This window comes from Rhodamnia argentea, chromosome 10 (genome assembly GCF_020921035.1).
Source record: "Rhodamnia argentea isolate NSW1041297 chromosome 10, ASM2092103v1, whole genome shotgun sequence".
Taxonomy (NCBI): domain Eukaryota; kingdom Viridiplantae; phylum Streptophyta; class Magnoliopsida; order Myrtales; family Myrtaceae; genus Rhodamnia; species Rhodamnia argentea.
The window spans coordinates 21,805,883-21,824,079 of NC_063159.1; the positions used below are offsets into that span (position 1 = coordinate 21,805,883).

At 38.3% G+C, this 18,197-nt stretch overlaps 2 protein-coding genes across 2 annotated transcripts; both read left to right on the top strand.

Moving 5' to 3' along the window:
* The first annotated feature begins 622 nt into the window (after positions 1-622).
* LOC115735186 (protein RGF1 INDUCIBLE TRANSCRIPTION FACTOR 1-like) lies at positions 623-2,486 on the top strand. The gene is made up of 3 exons (XM_030666309.2): positions 623-1,196; positions 1,324-1,539; positions 1,930-2,486. The coding sequence occupies exons 1-3, from the start codon at positions 1,020-1,022 to the stop codon at positions 2,170-2,172; spliced, it is 636 nt and encodes a 211-aa protein (XP_030522169.1). The 5' UTR covers positions 623-1,019; the 3' UTR covers positions 2,173-2,486.
* A 13,553-nt stretch (positions 2,487-16,039) lies between these two features.
* On the top strand, positions 16,040-17,915 carry LOC115735171 (purine-uracil permease NCS1). Its single transcript, XM_030666288.2, has one exon. It carries the CDS (start codon positions 16,114-16,116, stop codon positions 17,815-17,817), a length of 1,704 nt encoding a protein of 567 aa, XP_030522148.1. The 5' UTR covers positions 16,040-16,113; the 3' UTR covers positions 17,818-17,915.
* Positions 17,916-18,197: the final 282 nt, after the last annotated feature.

An 18,197-nucleotide genomic window follows, 5' to 3' on the forward strand; every position in this document is an offset into this window, starting at 1 on the left:
TTTGTGAACCTATTTTAGTGAGCCTAAGATTGCTCTTTTTTTGGGAATCGAATTCAAAGATGCAGATGACTAATCCATATCTTGACAAACGCAAAAACAAGTATGTCAAAAGCACTCAATGTGTCAAAAATAAGAGTGGCTTCTGAGTTTGATTAATGCGTGTTTGCAAAAAGATTGATAAGATAATTAAATATTAAATTACGTATTTATCTAATAGTTTAAAATTTTAGAATAGTTGGAAATGGTTCAAAAGAATCTCATATGATATCAGAGCAAGAGGTTCAAATATATCATACTTTTATTTAATACCTTAAGCTTTTATAATAGTTGAAATCTCACGAACCCAAATGGGAAATCTTATAATCCTTCACGTTCAAGCCAATAGCGTCAACGTACACGCCGAGATGAAATCAAAGGAATCATGGGTCATCAAAATGTCAATCGTGAAGTAGACGGGCGAGATTGTTCCACGTCGGATGGCTACACGTGGCACGAATCTAGGTGGGGAAAGGCTCAACTTTATGGAAAGAAGAGAAAAAAAAAGCTAGTCTTTTGCCCATAAACGTTACGTAGGCTTGGGGCTGACCCTTTATCTACGTAAGAGACGCAAAGAAAGCCCCCCCAAAAGCAGCGCAAATGCCAAACCACCTAAACCAAATATCTCTCTCGCGCCATCCAACGGCTGAGGATCGATCCCAGCCACCCCGCCTAATCTGACCCGTCGGATTCAGCAGTGTTGCCCCATTTGCTTTATGAGCCTCTTGTCTCTTGTATGCATCAAGATAATTATTGTATTAAGCGCTGAAGGTCATCTCTCTCTCTCTCTCTCTCTCTCTCTCTCTGTGATGAGTTTCGGATATGAAAATGGTGATCACCTCTTCTAGATTGGCAATGTTACTCTTGTGGGGCTGGCTAGAGAATTAGCACATCAATCTCTCTCTCTCAGAAACCCTCAAACCAGCACACATTTTCCTTGGAGTTCCAGTTAGAGAGATCGGCCTTGGCCTCGGCTTCGTCAAATGTCGGTGCCCCAATGGGTGGAGCCATTGCTCTGCACCACATTCTTCACCACCTGCTCGACGCACAGGGATGCGGCAAGGAGCGAGTGCAACATGTACTGCTTGGACTGCAACGGCGGAGACGCGATCTGCTTCTATTGCCACTCGTCGCGCCACAAGGACCATCAAGTCCTTCAGGTTCTACCCGCTTCAGCGCCATTTAGAAACCTCCAAAAAAACCGTACATTTTATGCCGAAAGGCCAGCCACAATAGCTTGCATTATGAACGATTTTCAGTGCTTTTTCTTCTGGGATGGTTATGCAGATAAGGAGATCTTCATACCACGACGTGGTGAGGGCTTCGGAGATTCAGAAAGTGCTGGACATAAGCGGAGTACAGACGTATGTGATCAACAGCGCGAGGGTGATCTTCTTGAACGAGAGGCCTCAGCCGAAATCTGGGAACAGAATAGCTCATGCCTGTGAGGTCTGCAGAAGGAGCCTCTTGGACCCTTTTAGGTTCTGCTCATTGGGTTGTAAGGTAAATTCAGATTACCATTTGGATTCGATTTGAATCATCCAAAAGCATCTCCTCGCACAGTTTCTCCTTTGTTTTTTTTTTTTTGCTTTCCTCTCGTAGTTTGATGATGTTGTCAACATCCTTCACAAACTCTCCATCATATGGTGGTTATCTTATTCCATCATCATGACCCCCACACTCCCAAAACATCACCATCACCTAACCCACCACAACCATTCTTTTTATCTTTCATTATAATAGCATCATCTCATGCAACACAAAGGCATCTGTCTAACTTTTTTTTTGGTTCTTTTTTCTCATCAATCAATCATAGATCCATGGCTTCACTTCCATCAAAATGCTTAATTCATTTGCAACTCATGAGTGTTTGATTCTTGGGTCACCTCTCAGATTGCAGGGATGAAGGGCAATGGGGATGATCCAAGAAACTTTGCCGTGGAGGCCAAGAATGATGAGCAGACAATTGGGAAGGTTAGAGAAGGCAAAAGCTCAAGGAGGGTCTTGACGAGGGAGAGAGAAGAATCACATGAGAGCTCAAGAAGAGACAAGTACCCACCAAAGTCCCTTCCGCTCATTCCTTCAAGTGCAAGGAGGAGGAAAGGCATCCCTCACAGAGCACCATTTGGGTCCTAACCAAAAAGTTTAGGTCATTTTCAGCTCCAAAAGCCAAACTCTATGCCAAAATGAACCTAACTTAGCTCATATAAGCTAAAAGAATAGAGAGAGATTCCTCTGTTTTTCTTTTTTCTTTTGAAGGGGGAGATGATATTGATCATTCTGTGTCCAAAGGGCAAAAGGGCATGTAATAAGTCCTGCCTTTTTGAGTTCTTGGGGGCGGGTCCCCAAATTGACAAACAAATTGCCCCCCCTCAATAATGCCACGATTTGCTGTGTGTTTGGAATTGCAAGGTGTACACGCCATTAACATATTGGGAGAAAGTCACCTTTGAAAAGTCTTATATATACAAAGAAAACATTTCGTGTGGCCCCCTCGAACACATGGGCAGTTCACAAAAAAGAGGCTCAACCTACTTTGTGTTTCTTTAAATGTGCATATTGTAGTGTGGGGAAAATCGACTTCCGATGATTGTTCCGAAAGTTTTGATGGCTCAACGAACGGGGTGGGGGGGAATTCCCTTTGATTACTCCAATTTTTCCAACTTGTTTCGGCGTTTTCTCAAGGAGAAAAGAGGAGGGAGTGTGTCTCGTGAGTGCGAAAGAGAGGCACATGAATATGCTCCCACCAGTTACCTTGTTATGTTCGGTACAGAAGGATTTGAGAAGCAAGTAATTTTGCAAACTATTCATTTGGAAGGATCTATCTTTTCAGGAGAGAGAGAGAGAGAGAGAGAGAGGACAATTAGGGGAGAATGATTTGTTTCCTGGATCAACACCATTGTCAAATTTTGGGCTGGGATTACTTAAGGTGTCTCTCTCTCTCTTTTTTTATTTTTATTTTTATTTGATTTAGGGAAAAGTATTTTCAGGAAATTGTTTTCCAACTTTCTGTGTTTGGATGATGAAAAAGTAATCGATTACCTAAAACATTTTCTGTGAACTGAAAAATAACAAACTTAAATAAATGAAAACAGGCCAGTTTCCTTGAAAATCATTTTCATGAAAAAAGAATTTTCCTGTATTATGTAATTTTCGATAAAACAACGTTTGTTTGGGAAAACCTTCATGTTAAATGAAAATAACTTACAGAAATTCATTTTTCAAGAAGATGGTCAGTTTTCCTGTGTTTGGTTATGTTGACCGAAAATGTTTTCTGGTGTTTGAATCTCATTTAGGAAATGATTTCAATCTCATCATTTTATTTCAGGCAAAATATATTCATCATTTTATTTTCTTCCTCTATTACGATCGGTTGACGGTGGCCATGGGCGATCTCGAGTTCGCCGGCCTGCATCTGTGGGTCATCGGCCGTCATCGAGGTCCAATGACTAGCAGAGGGAGAAGGAAAAATAAAAAGAAAGATATAAAAATAATAAGGTAAAATAATAGAAATAAACAAAGTAAAATGTAATATAAAATTAAGAAAATAAAATATTAAAAAATTCGAATAAGTGATTTCGCAAAGTGTTTTCACCTCTTTACATTTAGAAATTCACTTTTCTAATTTTATATATAAATTTTCTGTTGACATAAAATGTTTTCCGTTAATTAAATCATTTTCGTTAACCTGTTGAAAGTCTGGAAAACTAATTTTGGAAAAATAATTTCACTCAAATTGATGATTTGGGGAAAAAAAAAATTCATGTTAAAGGAAAACACTCTTCAGGAAATCTATTTTTTCAGGAAAATTGTTAGTTTCCTTTCGATTGGTGACATGTGATCGAAAATGCTTTAGGGTGTTTGGATCTCATTTGGAAAATGATTTCAACCTCATGATTTTGTGTCATGCAAAAAAAATCAAATTTTTAATCTGTTAATTTGATTATTCATTATTCATTTTTTTTTGTTTCTTTTCCTTTTTTCCTCCATTGCAACAGGCCACGGGCGAGCTCAAGGCTCACCGGATTCAATGGCCTTTGGTGATCCTTGAGTTGACTATGCATGTGGCCATCGGCTAATTGAAAGTGTTGAGAGTGTGTAACAAAAATTTGATACTTTCATCCGGGGAGATCGCCAAGAGGGGGCTCAAGTCCGAGCTCGCAGAATATCCAGTTGGACCCATCTTCACTCAAAAACTTAAGCCAATGAGTTATGAGCTAACTTAGATATGTTAATTACTTAACGCCGCATCAATTCTTCGATGTGGGATTTCTCTAATACAACTCACACGTGTATCCTTACAATCTCCCCCTCACGTGTGAGCTCAATATTAGGTTTGCTCCCCCTTAATTTATGTATTTTTCTACACCAACTTATCTCAAGTTGAATTTCCAAGTCATTGCAATGCACCCGCAACTATGCACCGCAACCAACCAACATCAATTGCTAACTTGTGATTGTATCACCCATGGTGGCAATTTTCATCCCAAATAAACGTCGATCATGATATTTCTTTCTTGAGATATTCACCAAACACCGGAACAGATTAAAGGCCCACCATTCAATCATCGGTTCTGATACCATTTGTTGTGAGCGCAAAGAAGAAGTCTGATACCTTCATCCGGGGAAATCGCTAAGAGAGAGCCTAAGTCCGAGCCCATCGGAATATCCAACTGGATCCATCTTCACTCAAAAGTTTAAGCTAATGAGTTATGGGCCAACTTGGATATGTTAACTGCTCAACACAACATCGATTCTTCAATGTGGGACTTCTCTAATGCAATTCACACGTGCATCTTAACAAGAAGAAGGAAAAAGAAAACAAAAAAGAAGAATAAATTAAATGTAAAAAATAATATCAGAATAACAAAAAAATTCAGAGGAACAACTTAAAAAAATGTTTTTAGCTCTTTAAATTTAGGAATTCACTTTCCTAATTTTATGCATGAATTTTCCGTTGGCCGAAAAGTATTTTCCGTTGATTAAGTCATTTTTGGCGAGTCAAATAGGAGAAAGTCCAGAAAATCAATTTTCAAAGAACACTTTCATTCAAATAAACTCACCCTAAAGGCTCCATTCATTTCATAGAAAACGAGATGTTTCTGAAAAATGTGTTCTAGAAAGTTATTTTTGAGGAAAATGATAATACTTTTTGGTGTTCGGCTGAAATTGGAAAATGAACTGGAAAATATTTTTTGCCGCTTTATATGGAAAATTGATTTTGATTTTCCTTCTTGCAATCCTTTTAATAAATTCTTTTCTTTTAATTTTTCTATTATTTTTAAGGGTTAATACCATGAAAAACCCCAAACTAGTACATCTGTGACAAATTTACGTTAAACTATTTTTTTTTACCACGAAAAATCTCAAAATGGTATACATGGGACAAATTTAACCCAAACTATTTTTTTTTACCACAAAAAACCCTAAACTATTATATGTATGACATATTTATCATAAACTAATTTTATTAACCACGAAAAACCCCAAACTGGTACGTCTATGACAAATTTACCCTTCGTAAAATTGGGTTAATATAACGAAAAATCTCAAATTGATACACCCGTGACAAACAGAGGGTAAAAAACTTAAACCGATATACCCATCAACTATCACACGTCATCCAACTCAGTAATTTGACGATTAAATTTAACTAAAATTAACGGAAGGTAAATTTATCACTGGTGTTTGGGATAAATTTGTCACAAGTGTATTGGTTTGAAGTTTTTTGTGGTCAAAAAAATAGTTTGGTGTAAATTTGTCATAAGTGTATCGACTTGAGATTTTTCATGGTATTAACCCTATTTAAAATCAAATTATTAATTATTTTTCATTTTTCTATTTTCGTTTCTTTTTTTCCTCCTTCATCCACCGCGGTCAGCTAGTGACGGCCACAGGCAAGCTCGGCGACCTTGGGCGAGCCTCTAGCTCGCTAGCTTGTGATGAGCTTGCTAGGATCCGGTGAGCCGCGAGCTCGCCGGTCGTCACCGTGGTCAGCACCCGGCCGAGGAAAAATAAAAATAAAAATAAAAATAATTAAAATGAAAAGAAAGAAATAATTTTTTTTTTGAATTTTTTAAACAATTAAAAAGAAAAAAAACAGATGAAGAAGTGGAGAGAGGAAAAATGAGGGAAAATGATTCCCCCACTTATGATGGTGTTTTTTCCATTGACAGAAAATGTTTTCTTTAACTCATTTATTTTTCGTGAACCAAACGCTGAAAAATTTAAATTTTTTTCCTGAAAATTGTTTTCCGCGGAACAAACGAAGTCTTAATAACATTTTGATTTCGGTTAATTAATCATTTATTGAATCTTTTCCCTCTTCCTCATGTTTATCTTCATAGCCGAGAGAGGCATCCTTTATGAGTATACCCCCATCTGCCAAACAATTTGGTACCATGGAAGTCGATGGATTAGTTTTCCTAAAATACATCGTCCTTTTGTTCTATCTAGGAATTGGCAGAATAAGTAGGTGACATGTGCAGCTATATCTAATAAAAAAACACTCGATAGCATCTTTTTTTTTTTTTCCGGTAAATAGCACTATGCATGACCAGGGTAAGCTTTTAATTAAGTTGCCTAATGCCTGCACATCCAAAGACGACGGATAGATTTGATTCAGACGAAAAGATAGAGGTCCGACTTTGCGTCGAGTTACACCAACCTTGATCGAGTCGATATGGATGGGCCGACCCGCTGTAGTCTGTCGATCATTAATGAGACCTGGTTTTTTTATCATTTAAATCCAGATTGATTGGACGCCTAGAATGTAATTTTAGAAATAACCTGGATCCACCTAGGTGCATGTGTGAAGGTAACTGCTCTATTTGGAAAAAATTGTCAAAAAAGTTATAAATCTTTTGCATTTTGATCAATTTAATCTTAAGCCTTTCAATTTTGCCAGTTAAGTCCTAAACCTTTTGACACTTTGCCAATTGAATCTATTCAGCTAATTTAAATCGAAAGTCGCTGACTTGGACGACAATGATGCCACGTAGAACTGTTGATGCTGACGTGGACAATTTTTTGTAATTTTTAAAAATATTCTGAATTTTGGATTTGTTATTATTATGTACTTCTTTTTCTTTTATTCTTTTCCCTTTTTTCGATGCAATAATGAATTAATTTGTTTGAAATTGCTATTTTAGACAAGCAAGACAAGGACCATTTTCATAGAGAATCTTGATTTTATATCTGCGGAAAAACAGTTATATCACGAAGAAATCTATCACGGACAAGAAGACAAAGATTCTCTATAGCTATTATAGCCCCTCCTTCTTTCAAGGAGATGATTGAAGGAGGAGAGTTTTCGGATTGTAGTGAATCCACGTGGTGTATAGCACGCAAAAACGATTCAATCAGCTTATGTCATAATCAAATGTAATTACTAATTAACGTCTTGCTTAAAACATCTCATAGAATTCAATGTTATAATGGTAGTAGCTGTTGGTAGTTTATTTGTAAAACAAACAAAGAAGTGCATTGTCCCACTTGATAGTTATTTTATTTATTCAATTGACGAAAGGACACGAGTGTGTATCTGTTCAATTGATGGTTATTTTCTGAGGCACTCTTACAACCTTTAAAATAGTTGATGGTCATTTTCTGAGGCACTCTTACAACCTTTGAAAGGTCGTGTATATTCAATTGGCGGTTATTTTCTAAGACACTCTTAGATTTTTTGGAAGGTTTACGTCTGTTCGGACATAACTACCAAACCGACACCCTTGTAACCTTTGGAGTATTTGTGTATGTTTGGGAATAACTACCGATTCAGACATGAAAGATGTGATTGAATGTACAGCTTCGAATATGAAGAGGCATATTTGAATTATCGGTTATTGGATACGAAGAGTTGCAATTTTTTAAACAAAAACTGTTTTCAAATGATGAAAAGATATATGAGAATTAACACCTTTTCAGACTTGAAAATGTGTGATCTTTTCTCATTACATATTCAACTATTTTGCTCATTATTTATAACTTCTACTTTCAATTTTCATTGTTGAAATACAAGAGGGTTACAGCCTTCTTTTCTGATTGTTTCTTAGAGAGTTCTTGGAAAATTATTTGAATTGCTATCTAATATTCTCGCTTGAGACTCTATTGTATCTTGGAGGATTTTTGTCGGTAACCATTAGCAACTTTGTGGGACAAATAATTCCTTAAAGAGAGTGCTTTCACGCCTCATAGTCTGATTTCTTTGTTCATCCCATTCAACCATATTTTACCAACAATTTTAAGGAATTATTCATTCAACAATGGAGTCAGAACTAATTAAGGTTATGAACCAGGATATAGTGAAACCGGACCGAATCGATGGCAACAATTTCGCTCTTTGGAGAGACAAGATCACGTTTCTTCTCATTGCCCCGAAGATTTCCTATATCCTGTCCCAAATTTGATGCCTATAGAGGATATGGCGCCTACCACTAAAGGAGGAGAGCTTAGTGCAGAAGATGTTGAGAGGGTCAACAAGGAGAGAAAGAAACATGAAGAGGAGGAATTGCTCTGTCGAGGCCATATACTAAACACGTTATCTAATCGTCTCTATGACTTGTTCATTGAGATGAAGTCTGCTAGAGAAATATGGAATGCACTCGACTTCAAGTCTAAAGCAGAGGAGCAAGGTACGAACAAATAGCTGATTGCTAAGTATTTTAACTCCAAGTTCGTTGATACCAAATCCTTGTTGGAGCAAGTCTATGAACTACAAGTACTGGTCAATAAAATTCATGCTCTCAAGATGAAAATTCCATAATCTTTTCAAGTTAGAGCAATTATTGGAAAATTGCCTGCAAGTTGGAAAGATTATGGAAAAATGATGCTACATAAATATGAGAACATCACTTTGGATCAAATTCAGGAACATGTCCGCATTGAGGTAGAGTCACGTTTACGTGGTAAATCTGTTTTGTATGATACCAAAGTGAATTTTGTGGAAGGAAATGTATTTCAATAAAAAAAAAACCCACCGGAACTTGAAACGCAAAAGAGGGTAGAATTTTAAGAAGTCATAGAAGAAGAAAAAGGGTTGCTGCTTTATTGTGGCAAGGAGGGTCACCATGCAAAGGAGTGCAAACATCACAAGAGCACATTCAAGAACAAGAACATTTCAATAGTGGAGGCAGCTATAAACATGGTTGAAGAGAACTACGTAGCCATGCTTTCAACCAAGTTTTTAAACATGAAAATTCAGAGAAAATTCATGATTTTGTGGCCATGATTTTTGAAGTCAATTTTGCCACTGTCGAATCTACTTAGTGGGTCGATTCTAGTGTAACCGTGTACATATGCAAGGGTCGATCGATATTCAAGCACTTTGAAGAGACTGTTGAAGTGAATTTTCAGGAGGTCTAGATGGTAAATAAAGCTCTTGCAAAGGTTGTTGGCAAAGGCACAGTAATTTTAGATTTTACTTTTGGAAAGAAGGTTGTCCTTCTTAATGTTCTGTTTGTACTTGAAATCAGAAGAAATATGATTTATATTGATTTACTTTGTAAAATGAGGTTTTGGATTTTGTTTGAGTTCGACAAGGTTATCCTGTCAAAGAATGGGTTGTTTGTGGGAAAGGGTTATGTCGGTGATGGCATGTATCAACCGAGTATTAATAATAATATCATGTCGTCTATTTACATTGTTGATTCTCCTCATTTATGGCATAGTAGATTAGCACATTTAAATTTTCGCTATTTACAGAATATAAAAAAGTTAGACTTGATAAACTTTAATGGCAAATTTGATAAATGTGAAATATGTGCTTAGTCCAAATTAACAAAGAAATTATTTCCTAGTGTTAAGAAAAATTCAAATTTACTGGATTTGGTACATAGTGATAAATGCGATTCAATGGCATGTTAACATGTGGTGGTAAAAGGTATTTCATTACTTTTTTGAATGATTGCAGTAGGTATTTATATGTCTATCTCCTAATATCAAAGGATGAAGCATTTACTATGTCTAAGAAATATAAGGCTGAAGTGGAAAATCAATTAGAAAGGAAAATTAAAGTCCTTTGTTCAAATAGAGGAGGAGAATATTTCATAAATGAATTTTTAGCCTTTTGTGAAGAATATGATATTATTCATCAAGTTTCAGCACCATACACTCCACAACAAAATGATATTGCTAAAAGGAAAAATCGGTCCTTAGGAGAAATGGTTAGTTGTACACTCTCGCACTCGAGGCTACCGATTAACCTTTGGGGAGAGGCATTGCTTATTGTATATCACATTTATAATAGAGTACCCTCAACAAGAAATAACGCCAGCCCTTACGAATTGTGGAATAGTAGAAAACCAAACCTATTATATCTTAAAGTGTGGGGTGTTTGGCATACTACAGTATATCCGACTCTAAAAGGACGAAACTTGATCCTAGAGCCATCAAAAGTGCCTTTAGTGGATATGCTGAGAATAGTAAAACTTATAGGCTTCTTGATTTAGAGTCAAACGTCGTTGTAGAATTAAGAGATGTTGAATTCTTTGAGAATAAATATCCTATGGATTTTAAAATTATTGAGAATAATACTCAAATGCAAGATATGAATAATTCAGAATTCATAGAAACACACGTACATTCTCATGAGAAAACAAATGATTCTAAAGGTATGATTGAGCCTAGGAGAAGCATTAGAGCAAGAAAAGCGAAGGATTTAGGTCTTGACCTTATTACTCATTTTTTCTTATTGAAGGAGACAGAGATAATAACGTGGTAAATAAATACCGAGTAGTATTAAATTTAGAAGACGATCCTAAAAGCTTTAGTTATGCTATGTCTTCTAGAGATACTTCTTTTTGGAAAGAAGTTATAGATGATGAAATGAACTCAATTATGTCTAATAATACTTGAATATTAGCAGACTTACTAAAAGGATCTAAACCTATTAGATGCAAATAGGTTTTCAAGAGAAAATATAATTATGATGGTTCTATCCATGCTTTTGAGACTAGATTAATAGCTCGGGTTATAGACAAAAGGAAGGAATATATTATTTTGATACGTATGCTCATGTAGCACGTATAATGTACATTTGAATTCTTTTTGCTTTATCATCCATTTAAGATCTTTGCGTTCATCAAATAGATGTCAAGATTGCTTTCTTAAATGGAGATTTACATGAGAAAATCTGCAAAGAACAACTAGAGGGTTTTATTCTTCCTGAAAATGAGAGGAAAGTGTGTAAATTAGTTAATCTCTTTATGGGCTTAAACAAGCACCGAAGTAGTGGTATGAGGAATTCGATTCAATCATATTGTCCAATGGTTTCAAGCATAATAGTATTGATAAATGCATTTATTTTAAATTCACTAAATACTATAGAGTTTTAGTCTGCTTATACGTAGATGATATGCTTATCTTTGGAACTGATATGACTGGAGTCATTGAAACTAAGAAGTATCTAACTTTAAACTTTAAAATGAAAGAATTGGGTGAAATAGATACTATCTTATATATTAAAGTTAAAAAGCATAGTGGGGTTATTCTTTGGGTTGATGTAATTACGTTGAAAAGATGTTAAGTAAATTTGAATACTTGGTTTCAAAGAAATGAGTACTCCATTTGATACTAGTATTAAATTGAATTATAATAACGGTATAGCAGTAGCACAACCTGAATATGTGGGTGCTATAGGGTCTTTAATTTATGAGATGCATTGTACTATGCCTGATATTGCTTTTTCCGTGTGTAAGTTGAGTAGTTACACTAGTAATCTAAGTATAAAACATTGGAATGCCATTACTAGAATTTTTTATTATCTCAAGAGAACTAAAAATTTGGGATTATTCTATAATAATTATTGGGCTGTATTAGAAGGATACACCGATGCTAGTTGGATTCTAGTGTGGGAGATAAATATTCCACTTCTAGATGGATCTTCACGTTAGGTGGATGTGATGTTTGTTGGGTGAGCAAGAAACTAACATGCATAACCCACTCAACTATGGAATCCGAATTTATTGCTTTAGCATCAAGTGGGAAAGAGGTTGAATGGATAATAAATTTGTTGATGGTCATTAAATTATGGCCTAGTCCTATGTCTCCTATTTTTATTCACTGTGATAGTCAAGCTATTTTAGCAAAGGCTTATAGTAGTGTTTATAATGGTAAATCTATACACATCAGTATAAGATATGAGTATGTAAAATAATTGATTCAGAATAATATAATAACAATTGTTTACGTGTGGTTGAGCAAGAATCTAGCAGATCCTTTTACAAAGGTTCTTTCAAGAGATGTGGTAAAGGTGACCTCAAAAGAAATAAGACTAAACCCTTTTATTAAAATCACCAGTAATGGTAACCCGACTTGATACTAGCACATCACTAGTTATAAGGTTTAATGGATAAAAACAAGTTATTAAAAGTGATTGTTTGATACCGACATTAGTCCGGACATGAGAAGTCGGTATTGTCTGTTACGTTTTAGAGGCCGAGTTACACTCTTAATGGAGTATAATACGATTTAGAAGTGGTGCCGCTTATTATGAAAGTTGGGGTTACTTTCTAGAGAGCTCATGAAACATGAACAAGCACAAGGCTATAATAGTGCTGAGTAATTATGAACTTCTCGCTGAAACAAGAGGTTAGTATATGTGTGATATGTCCGATTATATTATTTAGAGTAACAAGTTTAAAGCCAAGTTACTTGTAACTTTGATAGAATTTTGAGATACTTACACTGAATAAATGTTCAACTTGAAAGAGACCTTTATGTATGTATATTAATTTTATGGAAATGTTAGTTGTATTTTTTGAGACCTTTTATTTTTTTTAATTTTGTTTTACAAAGAAAGTGAGGGATTATTGGTAGTTTGTTTGTAAAGCAAACGAAGAGGTGCCTTGTCCCACTTGACGATTATTTTATTTGTTCAATTGACGAAATGACATGAGTGTGTATCCGTTCAATTGGCGGTTATTTTTCGAGGCATTCTTACAACCTTTGAAAGGTCGTGTCTATTCAACTCGCGGTTATTTTCTAAGGTACTATTACAACCTTTGAAAGATCGTGTATATTCAATTGGCGGTTATTTTCAAAGACATCTTTCATCTTTTGGAAGGTTTATGTCTGTTCGGACATAACTACCAAACCGACACCCTTGTAACTTTTAGAGTATTCGTGTCTGTTTATAAATAACTACCGATTCAAATATGCAAATATGTGATTGAATGTACAGTTTCGAACATGAAGAGGTATGTTTGAACTATCGGTTATTGGACACGAAGAGTTGCAATATCGGTTATTGGTCTTGGAGCCAATCACAAGACGATGGAGAATAAATTAAATGAAGGTACAAATAATGGCTCCATTTATTTTGCAAAAAATATGACGTTTCGGAAATTTTTTTTTTGAGAAGTTATTTTATAAAAAATGACATTATTTTTTGATGTTTGATTGAGATTTGGTAATAAACTAGAAATATTATTCCTTAGTTTGGTAAGAGAAATCTAACTTGAATTTCCGCATCATCGTTTGGCGAAAATTACTAATGTGGATGCTGGTCGCCCTGCATGGTACAATCATCGCCTGCATGGACAATTTTTTGTAATATTTTAAAAAATCGAGAGTTTTAATTTTTTTTTTTCTTTTTCCTTCTTCCTTTGTTACGACCAGCCCACGACCACCAAAGGTGAGCTTGAATTCGTTGGATCCCAATGAGGCTAGAACTCGCTAGCCTCCAAGGAGCTCGAGTTTGCCAGCTTGGGTTTTGGGCCATTTGCAAGCCGTCGTCGAGGCCTAGCGACTGGCGGAAGAAGAAGGAAAAACAAAAAAGAAAGAAAAAAAAGATAAAATTAAAATTAAAACATTAAAAAATATTTTTTTTTCAAAATTGGGCACGAGCTCTGAGGACCCAGCGCTCCGCCTTGATATTATAGGGCCTAGCGTCTCGGGCACGGACACTAGTGTTCCGAGCTTGGCTTTGATGGACCTTGGCGTGGCGGCCAAGGACTTGGGCACTGCCTAGATGGAGCCGTACCAGGTCTCGTTGGACTCGGGGGGACCTAGCCCCGCTACCAAAGGTCCGAGAATGAGCGTTGGGGTTCCCGTACCCAAGCACAAAGTTTTTGGTTGAAGTCCGAAAAACGATTTTCAATTTTTTAAAAAGGAAATCACTTTCATGAATTTATGCTTTGGTGCGAAAACATTTTCCGTTGACTCGTTTTTCTAAGTGATCCAAACATCGAAAAATGAGCAAAATATTTTTCTTAAAACAAACGGGATCTAAAATTGAAAAGCAAATTAAAAAAAAAAAAAAAAGGGACAAAGACAACTAGGAAAGCACATGTTTGACTTGGCAGGTGGACTTCGACCAAAATTTTTTTTTTTTGGTCGAAAGGACTTCCACCAATTGCGGATACTGATTCCGACATGAGAACGGCGTTAAACACAATTAATAACGAGTGGAAAGATTTATCCGGGGTCTTAAAGATTCTGTAGAATCATTAATCAAACTGTCTCGTTCTTGTTCATTCTGAAAGCGCCAACACCACGGCAGCGACTTGGGTAGAAGACGCTGGTTCGTAACTCGTCGTTTCGTAGCATTCGTTCGCGGAAGCCGAACTAAATGGATGCCCTATGCATTTCGAAGGACATCTTGCGAAGCAAAATCCATCGATGTATGTACATGTCGTCCATTTCGAATTGATAAGTACAAAAAAGGTCTTAAACATTTTACATTTGTCTTGATTCAGTTTATTTGGGCGATTTTGGCTAGAAATTGCCCACATGGACGACAGCCTCCACGCGTGGCACGACACTAATGTTGACAAATTTTATAATTTGTAATATTTTTTTCCTAAATTTATTGACATATTTTATTTCCCATTTTGGCTAGCATCGCACAGGTTATAAGGGCCGCCTTAGGCCATGGTTGGCGATGGCCTCTACGTGGGCCGTGACCTTGCAACCCAAAATGAAAAAAAAATGTCAGCATCTGTTGTGTCACGTAAGATGGCTAGCATCCATATCAGTGATTTTTTAGGCAATACTAGCTGGATGAATTAAATTAGCACAAATACAATAGGTTTAAGACTAAATTGGTCTAATTAAAAGGTTTATGACTGAATTTTATATCAATGGATTAGGTTTGAGACTTTTTTTTTTTGTACTTCCTGCATTTCGACTAACTTATATCAATCAATCTTTTAACACATGCTATCGTGTGAAATTAAAAATTTCCTCATTTAAAACCGGCCTTATTATTTAACACACTCTCTCTTTCTTAATTAGAATTCTCAGAAAATTGTCCGAAAATTTTTAAACCTATTACATTTTGGTCAATTCAATTCTAAACCTTTCAATTTTGTCAATTGAGTTCTTTGATTGATTTTATTTATAAATCAACGATGTGAATGTCGGATGTTCTACGTTGCATGACTGGTAATGAGGTTGGTAAGTGTTTTTTTATTTCTTTCTTTTCATTTTTTTATTAAGTCCGGCAAGGGCCACGGATTGCTCGCCGATTATGGGTGAGGGTTGGACCGCCCTCTCCCGTGACCGTGGAGGATTGGCGGGCGACCCTCATTTTACATGACATGACGAGCGCCCAAGTCAATATTTCCTTCTAAAATTAGTTAGGTGGACTTCATTGAGAAATTGTCAAAAGGTTTATAACTTAATTAGCGAAATTAAAAATGTTTAGGATTGAAGTGATCCAAGTGTAATAAATTTAAATTTTTTTTGAACAATTTTGGTTCAGAATCTCTGTTATGGATGGTGGGAATTTCATATGAAGGAGGATCAATTGATAGAAGTTAGCTTAGTCGGATCAGTTTCTTCTGGAAAACCGTGTTGGCTACATGGCTGAGATCATGGAATCAACATAGAAGGAATAAAGAAAATTAAACCCCATGATTTTGTCAGATAGCTCAAGATCTGATCTGAGGCTTGGAAGTCACCGAAACCCTACCTTATTTGACTTTCCGAAGCGAGTGATACGACTTTGAGTTTGAGAGTGTATAACCCATCAAGATTTCCAGCCACACATACACATCATCCATCCCTCGGATTCCCCAAAGGATCAGGCGCCACAGGACAAGCCTCGTCTGAATCTCTCTGTCTGTCTGTGAAATCATGGTCTCCAGTTGTTTCGGTCTTCATCACCATCTCCATCAGCGCACCCACCTCAATCCCGAGATTCCTCTCAGACTCTCTCATCTTTCCACCACTTCTTCTCTGGTTCAGTTCGCCTCTAGATCAAGCTTCACACATCTCATCCACCGCCGCAGATGCTCCAGCTCAGCACCCATGGCGTGCTCGGGGCAGTCCTGCCCGAGTCCGAAGCCTTCGGATCCCGATCGCTTCGAGCCGGACCCGACCCTCACTAACGATGACCTCCGCCCCACCACGGCCTCGGAGCGGACCTTCTCTGGATGGGAGATGGCCAGCCTGTGGATCGGGCTTGTGGTCGGGGTCCCCTCCTACTACCTGGCGGGCAGCCTCGTGGACCTCGGCATGGCGTGGTGGCAGGGGATCGCGACCGTGGTGGTCGCCAATGCGATCCTGCTCGTGCCCCTCGTCCTGACGGGCCACCCGGGCACGCGCTACGGCGTCCCCTTCCCCGTGCTCGCCCGTTCCTCCTTCGGTGTCCGTGGGGCCCACATCCCGACCCTCCTGAGAGCTCTGGTTGGGTGCGGTTGGTACGGCATTGAGACGTGGATCGGCGGCGAGGCCATCTTCCTCCTCCTGCCGAGCTCGCTGAAGCACTCCGCCCTGTCGCAGCCTTGGCCTTGGCTGGGCTCATCCCCGCTAGAGTTCGCTTGCTTCATTGCGTTTTGGCTGGCCCAGTTGACCATAGTTTGGAAGGGCATCGAGGGAATCAGGCAGCTTGAGAAGTACTCCGCTCCGATCCTAATAGCCCTCACTTCGTGCCTCTTCGCCTGGGCCTATGTCAAGGCCGGCGGCCTCGGCCACATGCTCGCCCTATCGTCGAAACTGTCCTCATCCCAGTTCTGGGCACTGTTTTTCCCTTCCCTGACAGCAAACATAAGCTTCTGGGCGACGCTCGCGCTCAACATCCCGGACTTCACCAGGTACGCCAAGAGCCAGAGGGACCAGGCTGTCGGTCAGGCCGGGCTCCCGCTCTTCATGGGCTTGTTCACCTTCGTCGGCCTGGCCGCGACCGCCTCGACGGAGGTGATCTTCGGCCGCGTGATCTCGAACCCGATCCAGCTTCTAGGCCAGATCGGGGGCCTCGGGACTACCATACTGGCCATCCTGGGAATCAGCCTGGCCACCATCACCACAAACATAGCTGCCAACGTGGTGGCGCCGGCCAACGCGCTGGTCAACCTCAGCCCTTCGTGGTTCACCTTCAGGAGAGGAGCCCTGATTACAGCGCTCCTGGGCATCGCCTTCCAGCCGTGGCGGCTCCTCAAGTCGAGCGAGAGCTTTGTGTATACCTGGTTGGTGGGTTACTCTGCGCTGTTGGGCCCGATCGGAGGCATCATTTTGGCCGATTACTATCTTGTCCGAAGCACTGAGTTAAGCATCAAGGACTTGTACACATTGAGTCCTCACGGGGCTTATTACTACTCCAGAGGCTACAATTTGGCGGCGATAGCTTCGTTGGCAGTCGGGATTGTCCCGGTGATCCCGGGTTTCTTGCAGAAAGTCGGGGCTTTGTCCATGATTCCGGATGCGTTTGTGGTCATCTACAACAACGCTTGGTTCTTTAGCTTCTTTTTAGCTGGGTTTCTCTACTGGGTTCTGTCAAGTTTTCCTGGGAAATCCAGGAAGTCTCTACCTTATGACCCATTTTTGCCTACTCAAAGTTGATGTTTGTTCACACATTTCGCACATAGGTTGTAAAGAAAATTCAAGGGGCTTATGGGTTATACATAATTTCAACTTCTTAGGAGTTGTTTGTTTCTTAATATGTTTCTTTTCCTCGATGTTTTGCACCCAAAAAGAGGCGACCTATATGTGAGTTGAACTTGGAGATAGTTCTTTTCTGTTTTTAGATGATAAAAGAAGATCAAGCTCATGAGCTTATTATCCTAGAGGTCGGAACAAGTTGATGGGATCCCCTTTTTTACATCGGTTGGAGTAGCTACTTACTTATTAGTGTCCGTAAAACTCTGTTGGTATAAATGTCATATGAGATGTGAAGCTATTTCTGACTTAAAGACTACTAGTTTACTGAGAACTAGAGCTAG

Bases quoted from the DNA above. Each gene is read 5' to 3' on its own strand.
- LOC115735186 (XM_030666309.2), top strand. From the start codon at position 1,020: ATGTCGGTGCCCCAATGGGTGGAGCCATTGCTCTGCACCACATTCTTC. The intron at 1,197-1,323 runs GTTCTACCCGCT...ATGGTTATGCAG, and splicing joins AGGACCATCAAGTCCTTCAG to ATAAGGAGATCTTCATACCA. The intron at 1,540-1,929 runs GTAAATTCAGAT...GTCACCTCTCAG, and splicing joins TCTGCTCATTGGGTTGTAAG to ATTGCAGGGATGAAGGGCAA.
- LOC115735171 (XM_030666288.2), top strand. From the start codon at position 16,114: ATGGTCTCCAGTTGTTTCGGTCTTCATCACCATCTCCATCAGCGCACC.